Source organism: Mus caroli, unplaced genomic scaffold, assembly GCF_978045245.1.
Source record: "Mus caroli unplaced genomic scaffold, Mus_caroli_1 scaffold_10, whole genome shotgun sequence".
Lineage (NCBI taxonomy): Eukaryota > Metazoa > Chordata > Mammalia > Rodentia > Muridae > Mus > Mus caroli.
Window position 1 is genome coordinate 102,924,504 of NW_028227265.1, and position 17,891 is coordinate 102,942,394.

Below are 17,891 nucleotides of genomic sequence, written 5' to 3' on the forward strand. Positions count from 1 at the left end.
GGCCCCAGGTCGAACCCCTAGTAAGATGAACACACTAAGTACATCAGACTACCTTTGTCTAGCGTATGGGCAGAATGACTTCTTAGAGATAAGCATTCAGGGCCAGGGCCAAGTGTTCTGTAGCCTGTTCTGCATGCCGGCTTCATTCATTCGATCCCTTGGCCTACAAAATGAACCGATAAGTAAAAGCGAGGTTCTCTACTCTCCCCTCCATTGAGACAGAGTAGAAGTGCGTTTGTGGGGAGTTCAATTCCCAGCAACCACCTGGTGGCTCACAGCTACAGTGTACTCGTCTAAGTAATACTAAATAAATAGTATTTTAGAAGCACGTTTGTGTAAGAGGTTAGAGCAGCAGAGAGGAGAGGCTGCTGAGGGGATCAGGAGCCCTGCTAGAACTGCTTCCATCCAGAGGTAACCTCTCCTTCTTTAGATGGTACACCCTGAAGTCCAAACCCGGAAAGAAGGACAAAGAGCGAGGGGAAATCGAGGTCGACATCCAGTTTATGAGGAACAACATGACGGCCAGCATGTTTGACCTCTCCATGAAAGACAAGTCCCGGAATCCATTTGGAAAACTGAAGGACAAGATCAAAGGGAAGAATAAGGACAGCGCCTCCGATACCGCCTCGGCCATCGTCCCCAGCATGACACCCTCGGTTGACAGTGACGACGAGTCCTTCTCGAAAGACAAGAAAAAGAAGTCAAAGATCAAGACTTTGTTTTCCAAGTCGAGTCTGCAGAAGACGCCACTCTCCCAGTCCATGTCTGTCCTGCCCACTTCCAAGTCAGACAAAGTTCTGTTGCGGGCCGGAGACTTCCAGTCTCGGTGGGATGATGACACCCATGAGGATGAGTCCTCCTCCGCCTCGGATGGTGAGTTCCCATCTTTGCTCACTCACCCTCCTCCCCAGTTTACCGGACTGTGCTCTGAGAAGGGAGAGGGAGGCCTTCAGATTTTAGTTAACTACAGTGATGATGGTGAGTGTTCTTCACAAAGGCTTTGTTTCTTACGAATCTCCAAGGGTTTGGCTCGCAGAATCAGCGAGTTTGAGGGTTTCTGCTGTTGCTTGTTTTCCTCACAGTCCTGGGGATCCGGCCCAGGGCCTTGAGTGTTCTCAGTAAGAGCTCTAACACGGCTCCAAACCCCCAGCTCCTATTGTATATGAAAGAAGACCATAGGCCCTCGTGTGTGTCATATCTCACTAATTTATCAGATGACTGCTGAGCTTTTATCGTGTGCTTGCCTCCTATGTGGTTCATCCCTGATGGAAGCTCAGAAATCCAGCCTCCTTAACTCTGAATTATATAATCTGAGCTTCAGCTACAATTACTGAATCCCTTTTAGGGGCCAGATTCGGTCACTCTTATCAAGAACGTGGCCTTTTCCACTGGTTTAACACTGGATTTCTTAAATTCTTCACCGCTGATTGTTCGGGCTGTTGTGAGGAGCCGTCTTGTGTGTTGCAGTGTGCTTAGGATCCTCCTGTCAGTTACCATGATTGGAAATGTGTCCAGATGTTGAGTAGATTGACAGATGCCCCTGCCTATCGCAACTGCTCATTCCCATCCCCCACCCCACCCTCACCCCCATCCCATCTCCTCCTGTCTTTGCAAAGCTGAGGTTCAAAATGACATCATCGTGCATGACCACCACTGACCTTTGCCCCAAATCCCTCTCATTTAATTTTTTTTTTTATTACTAGAGCTTGAATCCCAGAGCCTTGTGCATGACAGACAAATGCTTTAACTCTGAACTATATCCTCAGCTTCAGTTTTTATTTATGTGTGTGTGTATGGAGTGTGTGTGTGTGTGTGAGTGCACGCATGCCTGTAGGTTAGAGGGATAGCTTGTGGGGCATCGGTCCTCTTTTGAGTATACAGGTCCTGGGAACTTAACTGAGGTCACTAGGCTTCACGGTACATTCCTTTTCTCACTGAACTGTCTCTTCAGCACTTACCCCTTTTGCTGTTTCCTTTCTTCCCAGTCATGTCTCACAAGCGAACATCCAGTACAGACCAACAACCGAACCAGTCCAACTTCAGCCTTCCCAAGAAAGAGGGGCTCTCCTTCCTTGGGGGCCTCCGGTCCAAGAACGACTCTCTTTCCCGTTCTACCGTCTGTATCAACGGGAACCACGTATACATGGAGCAGCCGGAGGCCAGGAGTGAGATCAGAGAGAGCAGCCCTTCTAATTCCCCATCCCCACAGGGCTTCAGGAGGAAGCATTTGTTCTCGTCCACTGAAAACCTGGCTGTCCGGTCTCCCAAGGAACCAGGGGAAGGAGGCGGCACGTCTTCTGACAGGCGACTGTCCGACTCTTCCACCAAGGACTCCATGAAGTCCATGTCTTTGCCATCCTACCGGCCTCTGACCAGTGGGGACAATAGAGAGAGCGTGTCTCCAGCAAACGTGGAGGCTGCCAGAGAGACAAAAGACAGCAAGAAGCAGGAGAGCAAGAAGTCCTCTTTGCTTTCTCTGGTGACGGGAAAGAGGGATGCAGCTAAAGGCAGTGAAAGCGAACCTCTTCCCACTGTCTCAGAGAAAGAGAAGGAGAGGAAAGGCACGCTCGTGGAAGCCCAGCTGCGGGAGGAAGACCTCGTGAGAAGGCCTGAGAAAGATGCTCTACCTGTTGCCTCCCAGTGGGGCAGCTCCTTGAATCCCTTTGAGGACGTGCAGATCTCAGACCCGGGAGCCATCACGGAGTCCAAGTCTGAACCGAAACCACCAGTTCCTGCTGCCAGGGTTCCCCAGACCAAAGCTGTGAAGCCTAGGTGAGTCTCAGTCTTTTACATATGGGGCCTTTCTCCACCACTGCCTGGTCAGCAAAGTCTCCACTAGGACAAACCTGGTCAGTCTCGGGATGTGCGTGCAAAGGTTTGCTAGCCTGAAGTCATTTGAACCAGTCCCCTCTGCTGGCCTGGCCTGCTCAGCACAAAGGGCAGGGCTTTTCCCAGCCTAAAGCCACAGCATCCGTAAGTGAAGGTTGTCCTCAGGGAGCTGAGCAGACTCCAGGGAGAGGAGACCGCCGTCTGTGGCTGCTTCCGAGCATGTGAGCGGAGCGTGCATGGTTGTGGTGGGTACATGCAGGGCCTGTGTTTTAAAGGTTTTCAGTGCTGTCCTGTGGAAATGGCTGCCTTTTCTCCTGGTGCTTGGGGTCAGTTTGCTGGTGTGAGAGACCTGGGTCCACTCTTTAGACTGTTCTCTGTCTCCTCTGTGCCTGATCGTTAGAGCCTGCCTAAGCCGGAAGGAGCGTCTGCTTTTCTGAGTGACTCTCACCTTGACCTTTCTCTGGAATGGGGGTGGGGAGACAAACTTTCTGGGGATTCTGCAATGGATGCGCTTTCTCTTCAGAATCCACACTTGTTGCCTTCCATTATTCTGAGCTTATTTCGATGCTTTCTGTTCTGTCAGAGTCAACTCTTAAGACTGAGTGTATCTCGGAAAGAAACTGTAGGCTGTCTGCTGCTCTAGCCGAATCTTTCCATTTCCGTTACAACAGACCCTTGTGTGACGGCTGTGCTTGGTGCTAAACACTGCCTCTTTCTGTGGGGAGAATATGCCTCAGTTGTGGAGGATTCACATAGCATGTACGGGGCCCTGGCTTCGACTCCCCAGCACGAATGATCAATTTGTATGTCAAGAAGGGCTGTTTCCTTCACCTTGATCATTAAAAACCTGTCCCTCCCTAATGACTATTTTAATATGTGTCTTGAAATGCATCTGCAACTGACCTGCAGATTTTATTTTGTCCTTTTTGCAGACTGGAAGTTTCTCCAGAGGCTCAGCCCAAAGCCAGGCTTCCTTCCCCCGACTCCGCTCTCTTTGCCCCCTTTCCCTCTGACTCGACTCAGCCTCCTGTCCTTTCCAACTTGAGATGTGACTCAGAGACACGGTTCTCTGAAAGTCCTTCTGCCTCCTCTTTCTTGTCCCCCTTAGCAGCTCCTATCTCCACATCCACTCCAATCGAGCCCTGGCCCACAGGCCAGGGTGAGGCCGATGCTGAAAAACCTTCCTTGCTCCTCAGAGCAGTCCCTAGTTTAACACCAGCTGCACACACTGGTTCTTCTGCCTCGGGATCCCCTTGTGAACAACTTCCTACACCTGTGCGGAAGGGGACGGAAGAGGCTTCAGGGGACACAAGGAAGGAAGCTGGCAGTAATGAATGGGGAAGGACCCTCATGACAGCGTCTGGGTCTTCTGTGGATAATGTTCACGATGGTGGAATGACTACAGCAGTGGAAGAAGCAGAGGAAGAGGCGGCCTCCTCATTTCACCGCATAGCACAGAAACAGGAGGGGATGCATGAGAATGCCAGCGGAGGGCAGAAGAAGGGCAAGAAGCGCGTGTCTTTTTCTGAACAGCTTTTTGTGGACGAAGAAACAGAAGGACCCACTAGGCTTGAGGAGGAGGACAGAGGTCATCCCCAGCAGCTGACACAGGAAGGGCCTGTTGCTGGAAGCATGCTCCGTGCAGGGTCTCCAGAGTCTCCACACACAGAAGGCACAGGACAGGAACCTGTGATCGCAGAAGCTCAGCCCACCATCTCTTCTGAAAGCGAGAGTTTCCCAGAAGGCCCCACAAGTGAAGCCAGCCCAGCAAGAGGTACCCAGCCTTTGATGGATGAGAAGGATGACCTCATGGCTCCCTGTCAGAGCAAAGCCAGCGATCATGAAGGCCTGCTCTCTAACCCCCTGAGTGACCTGCCGTCCGCCTTGGATGTGAAATCTCCTATCATAGCCGATCTGAGCTTGTCTCTTCCGTCCATTCCTGAAGTGGCATCGGATGATGAAAGAGTCGATGAGGCTGGAGATGGGGGAAAGGCAGAGAAGTTGGTTGATCTAGAAGCAGGAGTTTCACCCTGGAAAGAGTCACCTTCCATCCTGGAGACGTCAGGAAGGTCTAGTGGCAGGGCAGGTGAATCAGTGCCCACAGAGAATCAGTGTGACTTCAGGCCCCAGGCTCCCTTAAGTGAGAATGAAGAGCTACCAGGCCCTGGTACTGTCGAGGAAGAGAAGCTGATAGGAAGTGAGAAGCCAGGTTCACCTCTGTGCGTATCCCAGGACTCTTCTGTGCCCAGCCCCTCACTCGCTGACACCTTTCCCGCCGCATACTCTTCCCCCAGTTCTCCATCTTCCGACACTCACCACACCAGTGAAACAGAATCTCAAAAACAAGCAACGGCAGACGTCTCCACTAGTAGAGCTGAGAATTTTGGCAAGAAGAAGCCACTTCTACAAGCCTGGGTCACACCCTCAGAGATACATCCAACCCCAGCTCTGCCAAGCTCGGGAGCTGGGGCAGCCAAGCACAGGTGAGACATGACGGGGAGACTGTCTTTGTCCATTGTCTTTGCTTTTATCTGACACCCTGCCTTCAAACCAAATGGATGATGTCCCGATACCCGAACGTGCCTGTTTGGCTGGCAAGGCTTGTCACACAGGGGCTGTGAACTTTGTGCTTGGAATAACTCAAGACCCAGCCATGTGGATAGCAAGGACGTAATCGTCTTCAAAGATAGCTTAGGGATGTTTCTACAGTGTGATGGAGTTTTGTAGCTGTGGAATCAGAGGGGCGGTAGAACAAAGCAATGCTGGAAGTTCTGCTGAGAGCTTCCTTATGGCAGAGCCCCTCAGTGGGTTCCTAGTCTGTAGCGTTAACCTCCAAAGATAATAAACTATTGTTCTTTCTATCTTCCTTATTATTAATAGTATTTTATTTATTTAAATTAATTAAAATTTTTTTTGCAGTGCTGGGGATGGAGCCTGAGGCCTTGTGCATGCTATGCAAATACTCTTCCGCAGAGCTATGGGCCAGCCTAAGAGATGATGGGTCCTACTGTTCTTGTGCCCATAACCAGACTGAGGAACTTAGACTCTGCCAGGACGCCCTGGCCAGGGATGTGCGTTACCGGCTGTGTGTGGCCGTCTGGTCCTGCTTCCTTTGAATTCCACAGGAGTTAAGTCGCGAGCTGGATTTGGGACCAGAGATGCTTCCCCCTCCCCCTTGCCTGTCTTGCAGGCAGCAGGTCTTTGAGATGGGCACGTCTCAGCTTCGTGGTTCCTGGAGGTTTAAGGACTCTTTCCTTGTCTCTCCAGGCCTCACCCTGTGAAGCCCATGAACACAACAGCCACCAAGATTGCAAACTCTAGTTTGGGAACCGCTACCATCATCAGTGAGAACCTGATCAGCGAGGCCCTCATGAAGGTGAGTGTCCAGAGAAGACGCGGGGTTTGGTAAGATTGCGGAGCTTGTGTGTATAGAGTCACCTGCCCTTACAGCTGGCCTCAGCTGTTGCAGCCACACTGGGGGCTGATGAGTAGGGTGGGGGCCAGCCTGGGCAACGTAGGAAGATCTATCAGAAGAAACTGCAGCCAAAGTTAAAAGTGCTTGGCTGGCAGGCAGTTCTGGGAAGTCCTCACTCCGGTGTCTCAAGTCTGGATAACCTCCGAGAGCCCCCAGACTTTCCATTGACTGGATAGTCACGTTTCCTTATGATGAGTTGTTCCTTACTGAATTCTTTTTTGTCTCTAGCAGTGTGAGTCACTGCACTCACTGTCTGTTTGTCAAGTATGGTGGTGCTCATTTGTTTGTTTGTTTGTTTGTTTCTGTAGCCCCAGCTAGCCTAGAACTCACTGTGTAGCCCAGGTTACCCTAAACTCATGACAACCTCATGACTCAGCCTCCCGGGTGCTGGGATTACAGGCGGGTGCCGCCACATCACCTGACACTCACTTACTCTCTCTCTCTCTCTTTAAAAAGATTTTCTTTCTCCATCTTTCTTATCTTTAGACAAAAATATAAAATTCTTGATACAGATGTTCTGGGTTTTGTTTCTCAAAAATAGTTCCCAACATTTACAAAGTTGCAGAAATAGTACGGGGAGTTCCTGTGGCCTCCCTCTGGGTTCCCCCCCCCACCCCCCCGGGTTCTGCTAGACCCAGTTCGCTCTCTCCCCTCCGGTTCTTCCCTCTCCCTCCTACTCGTCCTCTCTCTGCCTCTGCACATGCCCATTCTTATCCAAACCATGGGAAAGTAAGCTGTGTGCTTAGTGTCCTCTTTCACTTCTTTTTTTTTTTTTTGATTTTTAATATTTTTATTACATATTTTCCTCAATTACATTTCCAATGCTATCCCAAAAGTCCCCCATAGCGCCCCCCACTTCCCTACCCACCCATTCCCATTCTTTTGGCCCTGGCATTCCCCTATATTGGGGCATATACAGTTTGCAAGTCCAATGGGCCTCTCTTTCCATTGATGGCCGACTAGGCCATCTTTCGATACATATTCCTCTTTCACTTCTAATGGTCTGTGTATGAGTCACGTGCGTGTGTGCATGTGTTTGTGTGTGCATGCGTGTAGAGGCCAGAGGTTGTGGTCAGGTAGATATCTTTTTCAACAGCTCTTAATCATTTTTTTTTCTTTTGAATAATGTTTTTTCATGTAATGTATTTGATCATGGTTCCCCCTCCCTCCTTTACTCCCAGATCCTCCCTGCCCATCCAATTCCATGCCCCCCTCTCTTTACAGAACATACAGATAAGTAAAAACAAAACAAAAACCAGAATAAAACAGAAAAGTATACACACAAAGAGAGAAAATAAAAACACAAAATTGGAAACAATAATATATAAGCAAATGGCCAGCAGGGTTTAAAAATAAAAACTCCATATAAAGCAATAAGAGACCAAAAAAAAAAAATCTACAAAAATACTATTTTCATTTTGTGTTGGCTATCTACCACTGGGCATGGGGCCTGCACATCAAGTGGGTTTGTGTACCCAAGGAGACTCACTTGAGAAACTAATGTTTCCTTTGTAAATGGTTGTCAGTTGGGGATGGCTTTTTGAGTTAAGGTGGGGCCTGGTGTCCGCTTCCTCTCTCCGTGCTGGGAGGCACCTGGCTTGAACCTGAGCATGCTGCCCGTCTGTGGAAGCACAGGCGTGTCAGTCAGTCCTTCTTGTCTTGCTGTACTTCCCTCTGCCCCTTACACTCTTCCTACCTCCTCTTCCACGGGGTTCCCTGAGCCCCGAGGGGAGGGATGGAGGGATGGTTCAGTTGCTGGGACTTCTCGAGATCTTAGATGTGGCAGAGTGTCATTAGGAGTCCTTCTATTGCTCTGTCCCTTTAGCAGAGTATTTGACTTTCCCTGGGTCCATGGCCTGCCTAGTCTCAGGTTCTTCATGACTGGAGCAGTGTCAGACACGGGTTCCATCTCAGGGAGTGTGTGTGTAATCCAATCAGATGGAAGTTAGTTACTCCCCCAACTTAGATCTCTCTATCCCTGGCTGTCCTGGAACTCTGTAGACTAGGCTGACCTCAAACTCAGATCTACCTGCCTCTGCCTCCCAAGTGCTAGGATTAAATGTATGCACCACCACTGCCTAGCCAAATTTAAATATATTAAAAAGCACTGTGTATTGGTGCACACTTGTTTTGTTTAAACATGTTTTTTTTTAAGATTTATTTATTTTATGTATGTGAGTATTCTTTGCTCTCTTCAGACATACTAGAAGAGGGCATCAGATCCCTTTAGAGAGAGTTGTGAGCCACCATGTGATTGCTAGGGATTGAACTCAGGACCTTTAGAAGAGCAGTCGGTGCTCTTAACCTCTGAGCCATCTCTCCAGCCCTGTTTTTTTTTTTTTTTTTTTTTTTGGGAGACAGGGTTTCGATGAGTAACAGAGCCCTGGCTGACCTTGACTTGCTTTGTAGACTAGGCTGGCCTTGAACTCACAGAGACCTACCTGCCTCCGAAGTTCTGGGATTAAAGGCGTGTGCTACTATGCCCATCTAAATTTATTTTTCTAAACTGAAAAATATTCCATTGTGTAAATGTACAGCATGCTTTTTTAATCTTTTCATCCATGATAGACATCTAAGTTTTTCCAGTGTCTGGCTATTAGGACATGAAGAGTAGTGAGCAAGCACGCACGAGGAACACCACGCCCATTTCTATGGTGGCTAGATAAGTGTGCTCTCCTAGCAGTAGATGACTGTCCGTCCCCCTTACTCCACATCCTCCACAGCATGAGCTGCCATCTGTCTTATTGATCTTAGCCACTCTGACTGATGTAAGATGAAATCTTAAGCTGGGCGGTGGTGGCGCACGCCTTTTATCCCAGCACTTGGGAGACAGAGGCAGGCGGATTTCTGAGTTCGAGGCTAGCCTGGTCTACAGAGTGAGTTCCAGGACAGCCAGGGCTATACAGAGAAACCCTGTCTGGAAAAAAATCAAAGTATTATTTGTATTTCCCTGATGATTAAGGACGTTGAACATTTCTTTGTTTCCCTGTGATTTATATCTCGTCTTTTGTGAACTCTATTTAGTTCACACTCATTTTTAAATTATGTTTGAGTTTTTTGGGTTTTGTTGTTGTTCTGAGATAGGTGTTTGTTTGTTTGTTTGTTTGTTTGTTTTTCACATAGCCTTTGTTATCCTGGAATTCTTTACAGACCAGGCTGGCCCAAGATCCACCTGCTTCTACCTCCTGAGTGCTGAGATTAAAAGCATGTGCCACCACTGCCTAGACTCTTCTAATGATTTCAAAGTTGTAGATATATTCTTTACTCTTTGACTACAGATTCAAGTGGAGATTTTTTTCTTTTAATGTGCATATGTGTTTTACCTGCATATACGTGTGTGTACTACATGCTTGCCTGGTGCCCACAGAACCTGAAGAAGGCATTAGATTTCCTGAAACTGGAATTAAAGATGATTGTGAGCCACCGTGTGGGTGCTGGGAGCCGAAGCCATGGTTTCTGCAGGAACAGCAGAGCTCCTGACCACTGAACCTCTCTGGCCACATCATTCTTGCTTTTGGAGACAAGGTTTCATATAACCCAGGCTGGCCATTAACTGAGGTTACAGGAATGAGTCCTTATAACCAGCATGCAGCACTAGATGAGGTAATGCCCTCTTCTGGCCTCCATGGTCACATACACTTGTGTACACAGTACACAGACATAATTAAAAATAAAACAACAACAACAAAAAAACTTTCTTAAAAGAAATGTTGTATGTACTTGGGATTGTTGAAAACAACAAATACCTAGCATGACAGTGATGGTTGAAATATACTGGAATTAAATTTTTCAAAAATCAAGTTGAACTAAAATTTAATTATGCTTACAGAATAATCAGAAAGAAAGAAAGGAAGGAAGGAAGGAAGGAAGGAAGGAAGGAAGGAAGGAAGGAAAAGAAAGAAAGAAAGAAAAGAAAAGAAAGAAAAAGGGCTCTCCCCTCTCTACCAAGCCTAATGACCTGAGTTCAGTCCCTGGGACCTACAAAGTAGGAGAGAACTGACTCTGTCCCTCAGTTTGTCCTCTGACCTGGATACAAGTGCCATGACTCACCCCCATCCCCACCCCCACATATGCTCTCTGGAAATAAGTGTAATCATGATGTAATATTTTTAACTTTAAAAAAATGCCGCAAAACTATACTCTGCCTGATGTCAACATTATAAAGCATACCATTTTAAGAAGTAAGTAAAAGGAAAGGGCTCAGGGTTTAATTCAGTTGATGGAGTTCTTGCTTAGTAATCAGGAATCGTGGGGTTGATCCTCAGGACCACATAAAAAGGGTGTGGTAGCTCAGGCTTGTAATCGTGGCCCTGGGGAAGAGGCAGGAAGATCATAAGCTAAAGGTCATCCCTGGCTACAAAGACAGTTGGGGATCATCCTGGGCTACATGAGTCTCAAAACGAAAGACAAGGAAAACAGCAGAAAGAAGAGAGAGAGAGAGAGAGAGAACACCAGATGTGGCACACACTTGGGAAGTGGAGGCCTGAAGCTCAGGAACTCGAGTCCAGCATGGACTTGTTTCAGACCCCGTTTCAGAAAGAGAGGCGGAGAGAGAGGAGGAGAAGGAAGAGACGGAGAGAACAGAGTGGCTATGGATTTAATAATGCTGGGCCTTGAAACACATGCTGTCACCAAGCTTCACACTCAACCACTAGTCAGCATTTCTTAACAACACTCTCTATAGTGTAAAGTGTGACCCGAGAACCTTGAGGGCAGGTTTCTTGATGTGAAAATGTCAATGGATGCCCTTTTTCTTTTAATTATGGCAAAATGTACAGGGCATGTTAGCTTTCCACCATACCCTTATATTGAGAACAGGGTCTCACTCTGTAGACCTGACTGACCCGGAACTCTTGATGTAGACCAGGCTAGCCCCTCCAGATCTGCCTCTGCCTGCAAGGATTAAAGGTGTACCCCACTGCCAGTCTCATCGTACCATTTCAACATAGTTTAGTAGTGTTGAATAAATCCACATTGGTGTGTGTTCAGTGTCCAGAAAATTCTAGACATGATACTCACTTTTGCGGTGTTTGTTTTTTGAGATACTGTCTCACTGTAGCCCAGGCTTGCCTAGAGCTTGCTTCATGATACAGGCTCCAACTCAAGATCTCCTTGCCTTCCTCTCCTTAGCGCTGGGATTACAGGTGTGCACCATCCTGCCAGGTTTGAATCCAGTTTTGGAAGTCACACCTGGAGCGTCTCGAGGGGCTGTAGCTCAGTGGTAGAGAGCTCTTGCTTGCCATGGCCAAAACCCTGAGTTTAAGCCCTAGAAGCAGAAAACAGAGACAAAGGGTATACCCCCTCTGAATGTACATTCTCAACAGGAAGAAGGAAACAAAGAAGGAAAACTGGAATGGGGCGGGGAGAGAAGCAGATGTTGGCGAGGAGGCCAGTGTCTCCATTATTCTGTTACTCATGTACCGCCTGACCTCGTTCACGCCTGCTGGGTGTGGAAGCATCCGTATGTGCTTCTAGCCAGCCAGCGAGAGAGCGGGAGTCCTCTGAATTCCACTCCCTGAATAGGGTAGAGGCTTCTGCACTGTGGTCGAGCTACTAGTGTTGCTTCTGCCCCTGACTCTGCTTGGAGCTGGTAGGCTCTTAATTTATTGGTCTCCCTGATAGAAAGTGAAGGTGGCTTGCCCCTGGGGCTAAAACTGTTTACTGCCTTGGAGTTCTTTGAGTAAAAATCACCTTGAGTTGCTCTGGAGTCTTATAAATCTGCTCAGCTGCAGCTGAGCTGCCAGGTCTTTCCTCCCACTCCCCCCTGAGACCTTGGTGTGACTTGCTACTTCTCATTGACTTTTATCTCTCATTTCCTTCTGGCTCAGAACTCTGTGCTCACAGTTAGAGCCCCCTTGTCCCAGATGATAAATACCAGTTAAAAGCCACTGTTGTGGGTACATGCCCCTATCAGAAATGAGAACAGTCAGTCTCTGGGAAAGGCCACCGTGTACGCAGAGAGTGTGCGCTCTGGTGGCCTGTAAGGTTGGCAGCCTGGTGGTGCATGGCTTTAGCTATCGTGTTTTCAGAGTGTGGGGTAGCTTTTGGTGGGGTCTCAGAGGGAGCTCAGAGGTAGCAAGCTGGGCTGACTGGCAGGCATCCTACATGTACACTGGATACCCAGGCCTGGCTGACTAAGTGACAACTACCACCAAGGCCTCATTCTTTCTCTCCTTTATGTGGTTATTATGCTTGCATGTATGTCTGTGCACAGTGTGTGTGTGTGAGTGTGAGAGAGAGAGAGAGAGAGAGAGAGAGAGAGAGAGAGAGAGAGAGACAGAAAGTCACCATGTCGTTGCTGGGAATCGAACCAGGGTCCTTTGAAAGAGGACCAGTGCTCTTAACCACTAAGCTATCTCTCCAGCCCCACCTTATTACATTTCTTTCTTTCTTTTTTTTTTTTTTTAAGATTTATTTATTTTATTATATGTAAGTACACTGTAGCTGTCTTCAGATACTCCAGAAGAGGGAGTTAGATCTCATTACAGACCTTCGGAAGAGCAGTCAGTGCTCTTAACCACTGAGCCATCTCTCCAGACCCCCTAATTACATTTCTTGACAACACGTACCTCTGCAGAGTCAAGAGCAGAGGTGTGAGAATTGTAAGCCAAATAATGTTCCTGTTTTTTGATGCTAGGGATCAATCCTGGGGCCTTACAGTGCTAGGCAAGTCTTCTGCTACTGAGCTACACCGAGGCCCCTGGCTGTTACAATTTTAAAAGATAATAAAGAAAACAAACAAACATGTAACCGACTCATACCTACTCTACAGACTCCAAAGTCCTTCTCTCTTCTCGTCAGCCGCCTGGTTTCATCCTTTGTGGAAAGTGGCTTTCTAAGCCGGGTGTGGTGGCGTGTGTTTTAACACCTGGGAAGCAGAGGCAAGTTGATCTCTGCGAGTTCCTGTCTCTGCTGACTCTTAACCCCTTCCCTCTTCCTTCCCTCTCCAAAGAAATACCAGCCCTCGGATCCCGCTTTTGCCTACGCACAGCTGACCCACGATGAGCTGATCCAGCTAGTCCTCAAACAGAAGGAGACCATCAGCAAGAAGGAGTTTCAGGTGCGGGAGCTGGAGGACTACATCGACAACCTGCTAGTCAGAGTCATGGAGGAGACCCCCAACATCCTCCGAGTGCCCGCGCAGATGGGCAAGAAGGCCGGAAAGATGTAAACTGCGGGAAGGAGGCGTGGTCTGAAGGAGGCGTGGTCTCCCTAGTAACTGGCACGCGGGTTCCGAAGGCCTGCTGTGTGCATCTTCTCTCAAGAGTTAATTCTCCTAGCTGAAACCAGATTAATGATTACAACGAATCTTTTACTATAAATTTCCCAGCGTTTTGTTTTTCAATGCCACTGTGCCTTTGACTACATTGTAAATACCAGATTTGATCCGATGTATTTTAACGCCAGGGTTGTTGCCCTTTGATGCTGAGATCTTCAGGTATGGATCCTCCGTGAAGGCAGGCTCAGGGTGAGATGAGAAAGGGACTTTGGGATGTGTGCTGTTTCACCCGCTCTCTTGGCCTTTGAGCACCTCGGTTGAGGCGCATGCTCAATTTTTAATTTGGGTAAACACGAGGACTCAAGGGTTGTTTTTGGTGAGGGTTGGTTTGGTAGGCGTTGTTCTGTTTTCAGGGTGGGGTGTTATGTAGTCCCGGGCTGGGGCTGCTCTTGAACTTACTGTGTACTGAGACTGGCCTTAGATTTCTGACCTTTCTGCCCCCACTGCCAAGTGCTAGGATTACAGCCGTGTTTGATGCCTTCTGGTTGGAGCACGGTTGGTTACATAAAACCCCTGAGCATGCTTCTTAGATTTTGAATATGCCTTTTACAATTGCCACTACCCTCTAGCCTTAAAAATGTGCTCTTCATGGGTTAGGGGATATAGCTCAGTGGGTAAGGTGCTTGCACTACAAACCTGAGGGTCTGCGTTTGGATTCTTAGCATCCACGCTAAAGCCAGGAGGAGTGGCATGTGCCTGGGTGGGGGCTGGGCTGGGGGAGCGCGGAGCCAGGCAGATCTCAGGGGCTCACTGGAAACTCCAGGTTCAGTGAGGGACAGTCTTAAACAATAAAATGAAAAGCTACCATAGACCTCTGCCCTTCATGTGGTCACACACACACACACACACACACACACACACACACACACTGCTCTTTAGATCTACAGGGTCATTTCCTGGAGACATGAAAGAACTAAAGAGTCACTTTTCAGGCTGGAGTGATAGTCTAGTGGTTAAGAGCACTGGCTGAACAGTGGACCAGGTCCAGAGGACCTGGGTTCAATTCCCAGCAACCACATGGTAGCTCACAACTGTCTGTAATTCCTGTTCAAGGGAATCGGACCGTGTCACACAGACATCCATGCAGACAAAATATCAATACATCAATACACATAACATTAAATTTAAAAGGAAACAAAGAGAGTCAGTCTCGACTTAGGGAAAGTTGGTCAGTCTCTCAGGGTACGGGGTTCCTATTGCCCCGTTGGCCTTTCCTTGGCGCAGAGGGGACTGAGTGTTCCTCTACAACATCTCTGTGAGGTAGAGGATGATTTTAGGAACGGGCCTTTGTCCGTTTGTCCATTGGCTTGTCTCAATGGCCTTTCCTGGATGGGAGTAGACAGTCCACTGATTCCTCAAGATGAAGGAGGCTCGGGCAGGGGCTGGCTAAGTGCTCAGGGGTGAAGCGCCCCAGCCACACGTCAGCAGTAAGGAACAGTTGTGAAGAGCTACAGGATGGCATCTGCTTCTTTGCTGCTACCTCCTGATTTGGGGAGTTTTGATGCTGCTATTTTGAGACAGATCTGACTGGTTTTAAGTTTTTCACACATACACACCTCTCCACCCCACCCCCGCCTCAGTTTTTCAAATTTCCAAATACTGGAATTACAGGTATGTGTCACCATTCCTGGTAGATTAATATATTTTTTTTATAAAATGTACACACACACACACACACACACACACACACATATATATATATACACATATACGCACACCTTAATATACATATATATGTGTGTGTATATATATACATATACACACATCTTAAAACACACACATATGTATATATATATACACACATAGATGCACACCTTAATATACATATATATATAGAGAGAGACACATCTTAAAACACACACATATGTATATATATATATACATACACATATAGACGCACACCTTAATACACACACACACACACACAGCCGCTTTTTCACTAGTAGAGGGATTTCCATTGCTGGTCCCCTCATTCTGGAATTAAAATGTTTCATGATTTTTTTTTCTTCCTGGTAGTAATAAAAAATCTCACTAAATCTTAACATCTCTGCTCAGCGAATCATAGGCCAGTGACGTGGATAGGGTGGGGTAGTGGTGGTTCTCAATGAAGAATCTGTGTGTGTTCTTATCACCTGGAAGGTGAGGAACGTTGGTTATACTGCAGCACTTTAATCTGAAGGGCAAGACTGTAACTTGATTTACCTAACAAGCTGTTAATGATCTACACGTATTTTTATTTAATCTCTCTTACAGTACTAGGGACCACTGTAAATTTCTTGAGATGATTTGTATTTTCTTTTTTAGTGTCGTGAAATTCATTAATATGCCTATAAAGAAACTGTATCCTCTTGAACTCTGAAAATGTACATGTATATTTCTGTTCTGCATCATAGGGTTTTGGTTTGATTTTTTTGTTTGTTTGTTTGTTTGTTTGTTTTAAACTTGATATAAATGCATTTTTACTGTGATAACCTAAGTGTACTGGAGCACTGCTCAGAAGAGACAGCCTGGGGAGCTGCCTTGTGTATGAAGAGTCTGGAGGTCTCTACTGCTACTCAGACCTTTGGTATGTAACCGAGTCAGCTCTAGAGAGGACCGTCTAGGTGGAGTGAATTCCTGTGCTCTGAAATGCCACTTGGGGACTCTGGAGAATGAAGGACAGTTTACTTCTGGGGCTTTGCTGGTTTCTGCAGTGCTGGGAAACACTGCCTTTCTGATGTTGCTGTACCTCACAAGGTAATAGAGGCCCTGCCTACTTAATAACTGTTCTTAGTCGGGCACTAAGGAGTGATACCAAGGGAAGCTGAACCTGCATTGAGCCACTGGCAGAGGCTGGTGACAGGGAGAGCCCTGGAGCTACTGGGGCTGACCTCTGCCTTGTGCTTGTAGCTTCCATTGATGCCAACTTGAGGTGCCCTGCAGGGGCCTACACTCTGGAGAAAGAAGAGAAGGAAGGAAGGGAAGAAAGAAAAAAAAGAAAGGGCCTTTTCCTCGCCCATGCCTGGCTACCTATAAGAAAGCCCAGCCAGGGATTTGGGTGGGGTATGAAGGCATTGGATTAAATACCAGCATACTCCATTTGGAGGACAGCATCCTAAAAACCAGCCAGCCCTTAACCTAATTGTTTCATATCATCTTATCTTTGGCTTCGGCACTTGGCCTGGCTTCCCTGTTTTATTCCACCATATTACCTTTACTTGGGCCACAGAAGGAAGGAGCAGGCAACCCTGCCCTGTGCCGTGCCCCACTGCTGTCCAGCAAGAGAGGTTGGTCCATGATGCTTCACCGTGCACTGTATCGAGGCTAGAGTTCTCCATCCCTGGGTTCTTCTCCCAGTCGACCACACCGCCCCCTTTTGGTGTCCTGTGCTTGCTAATCCCATGCTCTGTTGTTGAGTTACACTCTTAGCTTAGTGTTTCTGTCTTTGTTTTTTGAGACAGGTTCTCACGTGGGCCAGGTTAATCTTGATTTTATGGCTACTAATGACCTTGAACTCATTATCCTTCTGCCCCTGCCTTCTGAGTGCTGGGAATATCAGAGTGTGCTACCATTCACAGCTTTTTTTTTTTTTTCCGAGGGTGGGGGTGGGTACTACTAATTAAGGATCCTTCAAGACTGAAAACCTATTGTCTTAGATAAGAAGCATGAACCCAGGCTGGAGAGATGGCTCAGCGGTTAAGAGCTCTGACTGGAGCTGGAGAGATGGCTTAGCAGTTAAGAGCACTGTCTGATGTTCCAAAGGTCCTGAGTTCAAATCCCAGCAACCACATGGTGGCTCACACCATCTGTAATGGGATCTGATGCCCTCTTCTGGTGTATATGAAGACAGCTTCAGTGTGCTTATTTATAATAATAAATAAAATCTTTAAAAAATAAAAAAAGAGAGAGAGAGCACTGACTGCTCTTCCAGAGGTCTAGAGTTCAATTCCTGGCAACCACATGGGGGCTCACAACCATCTGTAATGGGATGCAGTGCCCTCTTCTGGTGTGTCTGAAGAGAGCTATATGTACTTACATATATTAAATAAAAAAGCTATTTTTTTTTGAGAGAGAGGTGAACCCGTGCCAACCCCAACTCTGAATTTTCCTACCTACTTTGATAAGCTACTAAATTGACTTTCACCTCCCTCTAACTGAAGGTTCACCTAATACTGTGTGCTTGCAAATACTGTGTGCAAAGCACCAGGCTTGGTCACACACTCCAGCCCCAGGACTGTAAGCTGAGCAATGTGATGATCTGTAATCCCAACCAGCACCAGGGAGGTGAAATGGGGTGATCAACAGTTCAATTGCATTCTCAGCAGCATA

At 47.4% G+C, this 17,891-nt stretch overlaps 1 protein-coding gene and 1 long non-coding RNA gene across 3 annotated transcripts in view; one reads left to right on the plus strand and one right to left on the minus strand.

Moving 5' to 3' along the window:
* Nucleotides 1–17,636, plus strand: part of Rab11fip1 (RAB11 family interacting protein 1) — a 35,411-nt gene extending 17,775 nt beyond the window's left edge. Inside the window, exons 2-6 of one of the 2 annotated variants that reach the window (XM_021169906.3) lie at nt 431–873; nt 1,986–2,772; nt 3,762–5,312; nt 6,097–6,205; nt 13,257–17,636. In XM_021169906.3, coding sequence (XP_021025565.1) covers nt 431–873; nt 1,986–2,772; nt 3,762–5,312; nt 6,097–6,205; nt 13,257–13,475 — 3,109 coding nt within the window. In that variant the 3' untranslated portion in view covers nt 13,476–17,636. The remainder of the gene's footprint in view (nt 1–430; nt 874–1,985; nt 2,773–3,761; nt 5,313–6,096; nt 6,206–13,256) is intronic. The other variant, XM_021169907.3, reaches the window with a different exon arrangement.
* Nucleotides 11,328–13,346, minus strand: LOC110299936 (uncharacterized). The gene is made up of 3 exons (XR_002378534.2): nt 13,294–13,346; nt 13,066–13,172; nt 11,328–11,570 (listed from the first exon to the last, which is right to left on the minus strand). It is a non-coding gene; the product is annotated as an uncharacterized LOC110299936 (long non-coding RNA).
* Nucleotides 17,637–17,891: the final 255 nt, after the last annotated feature.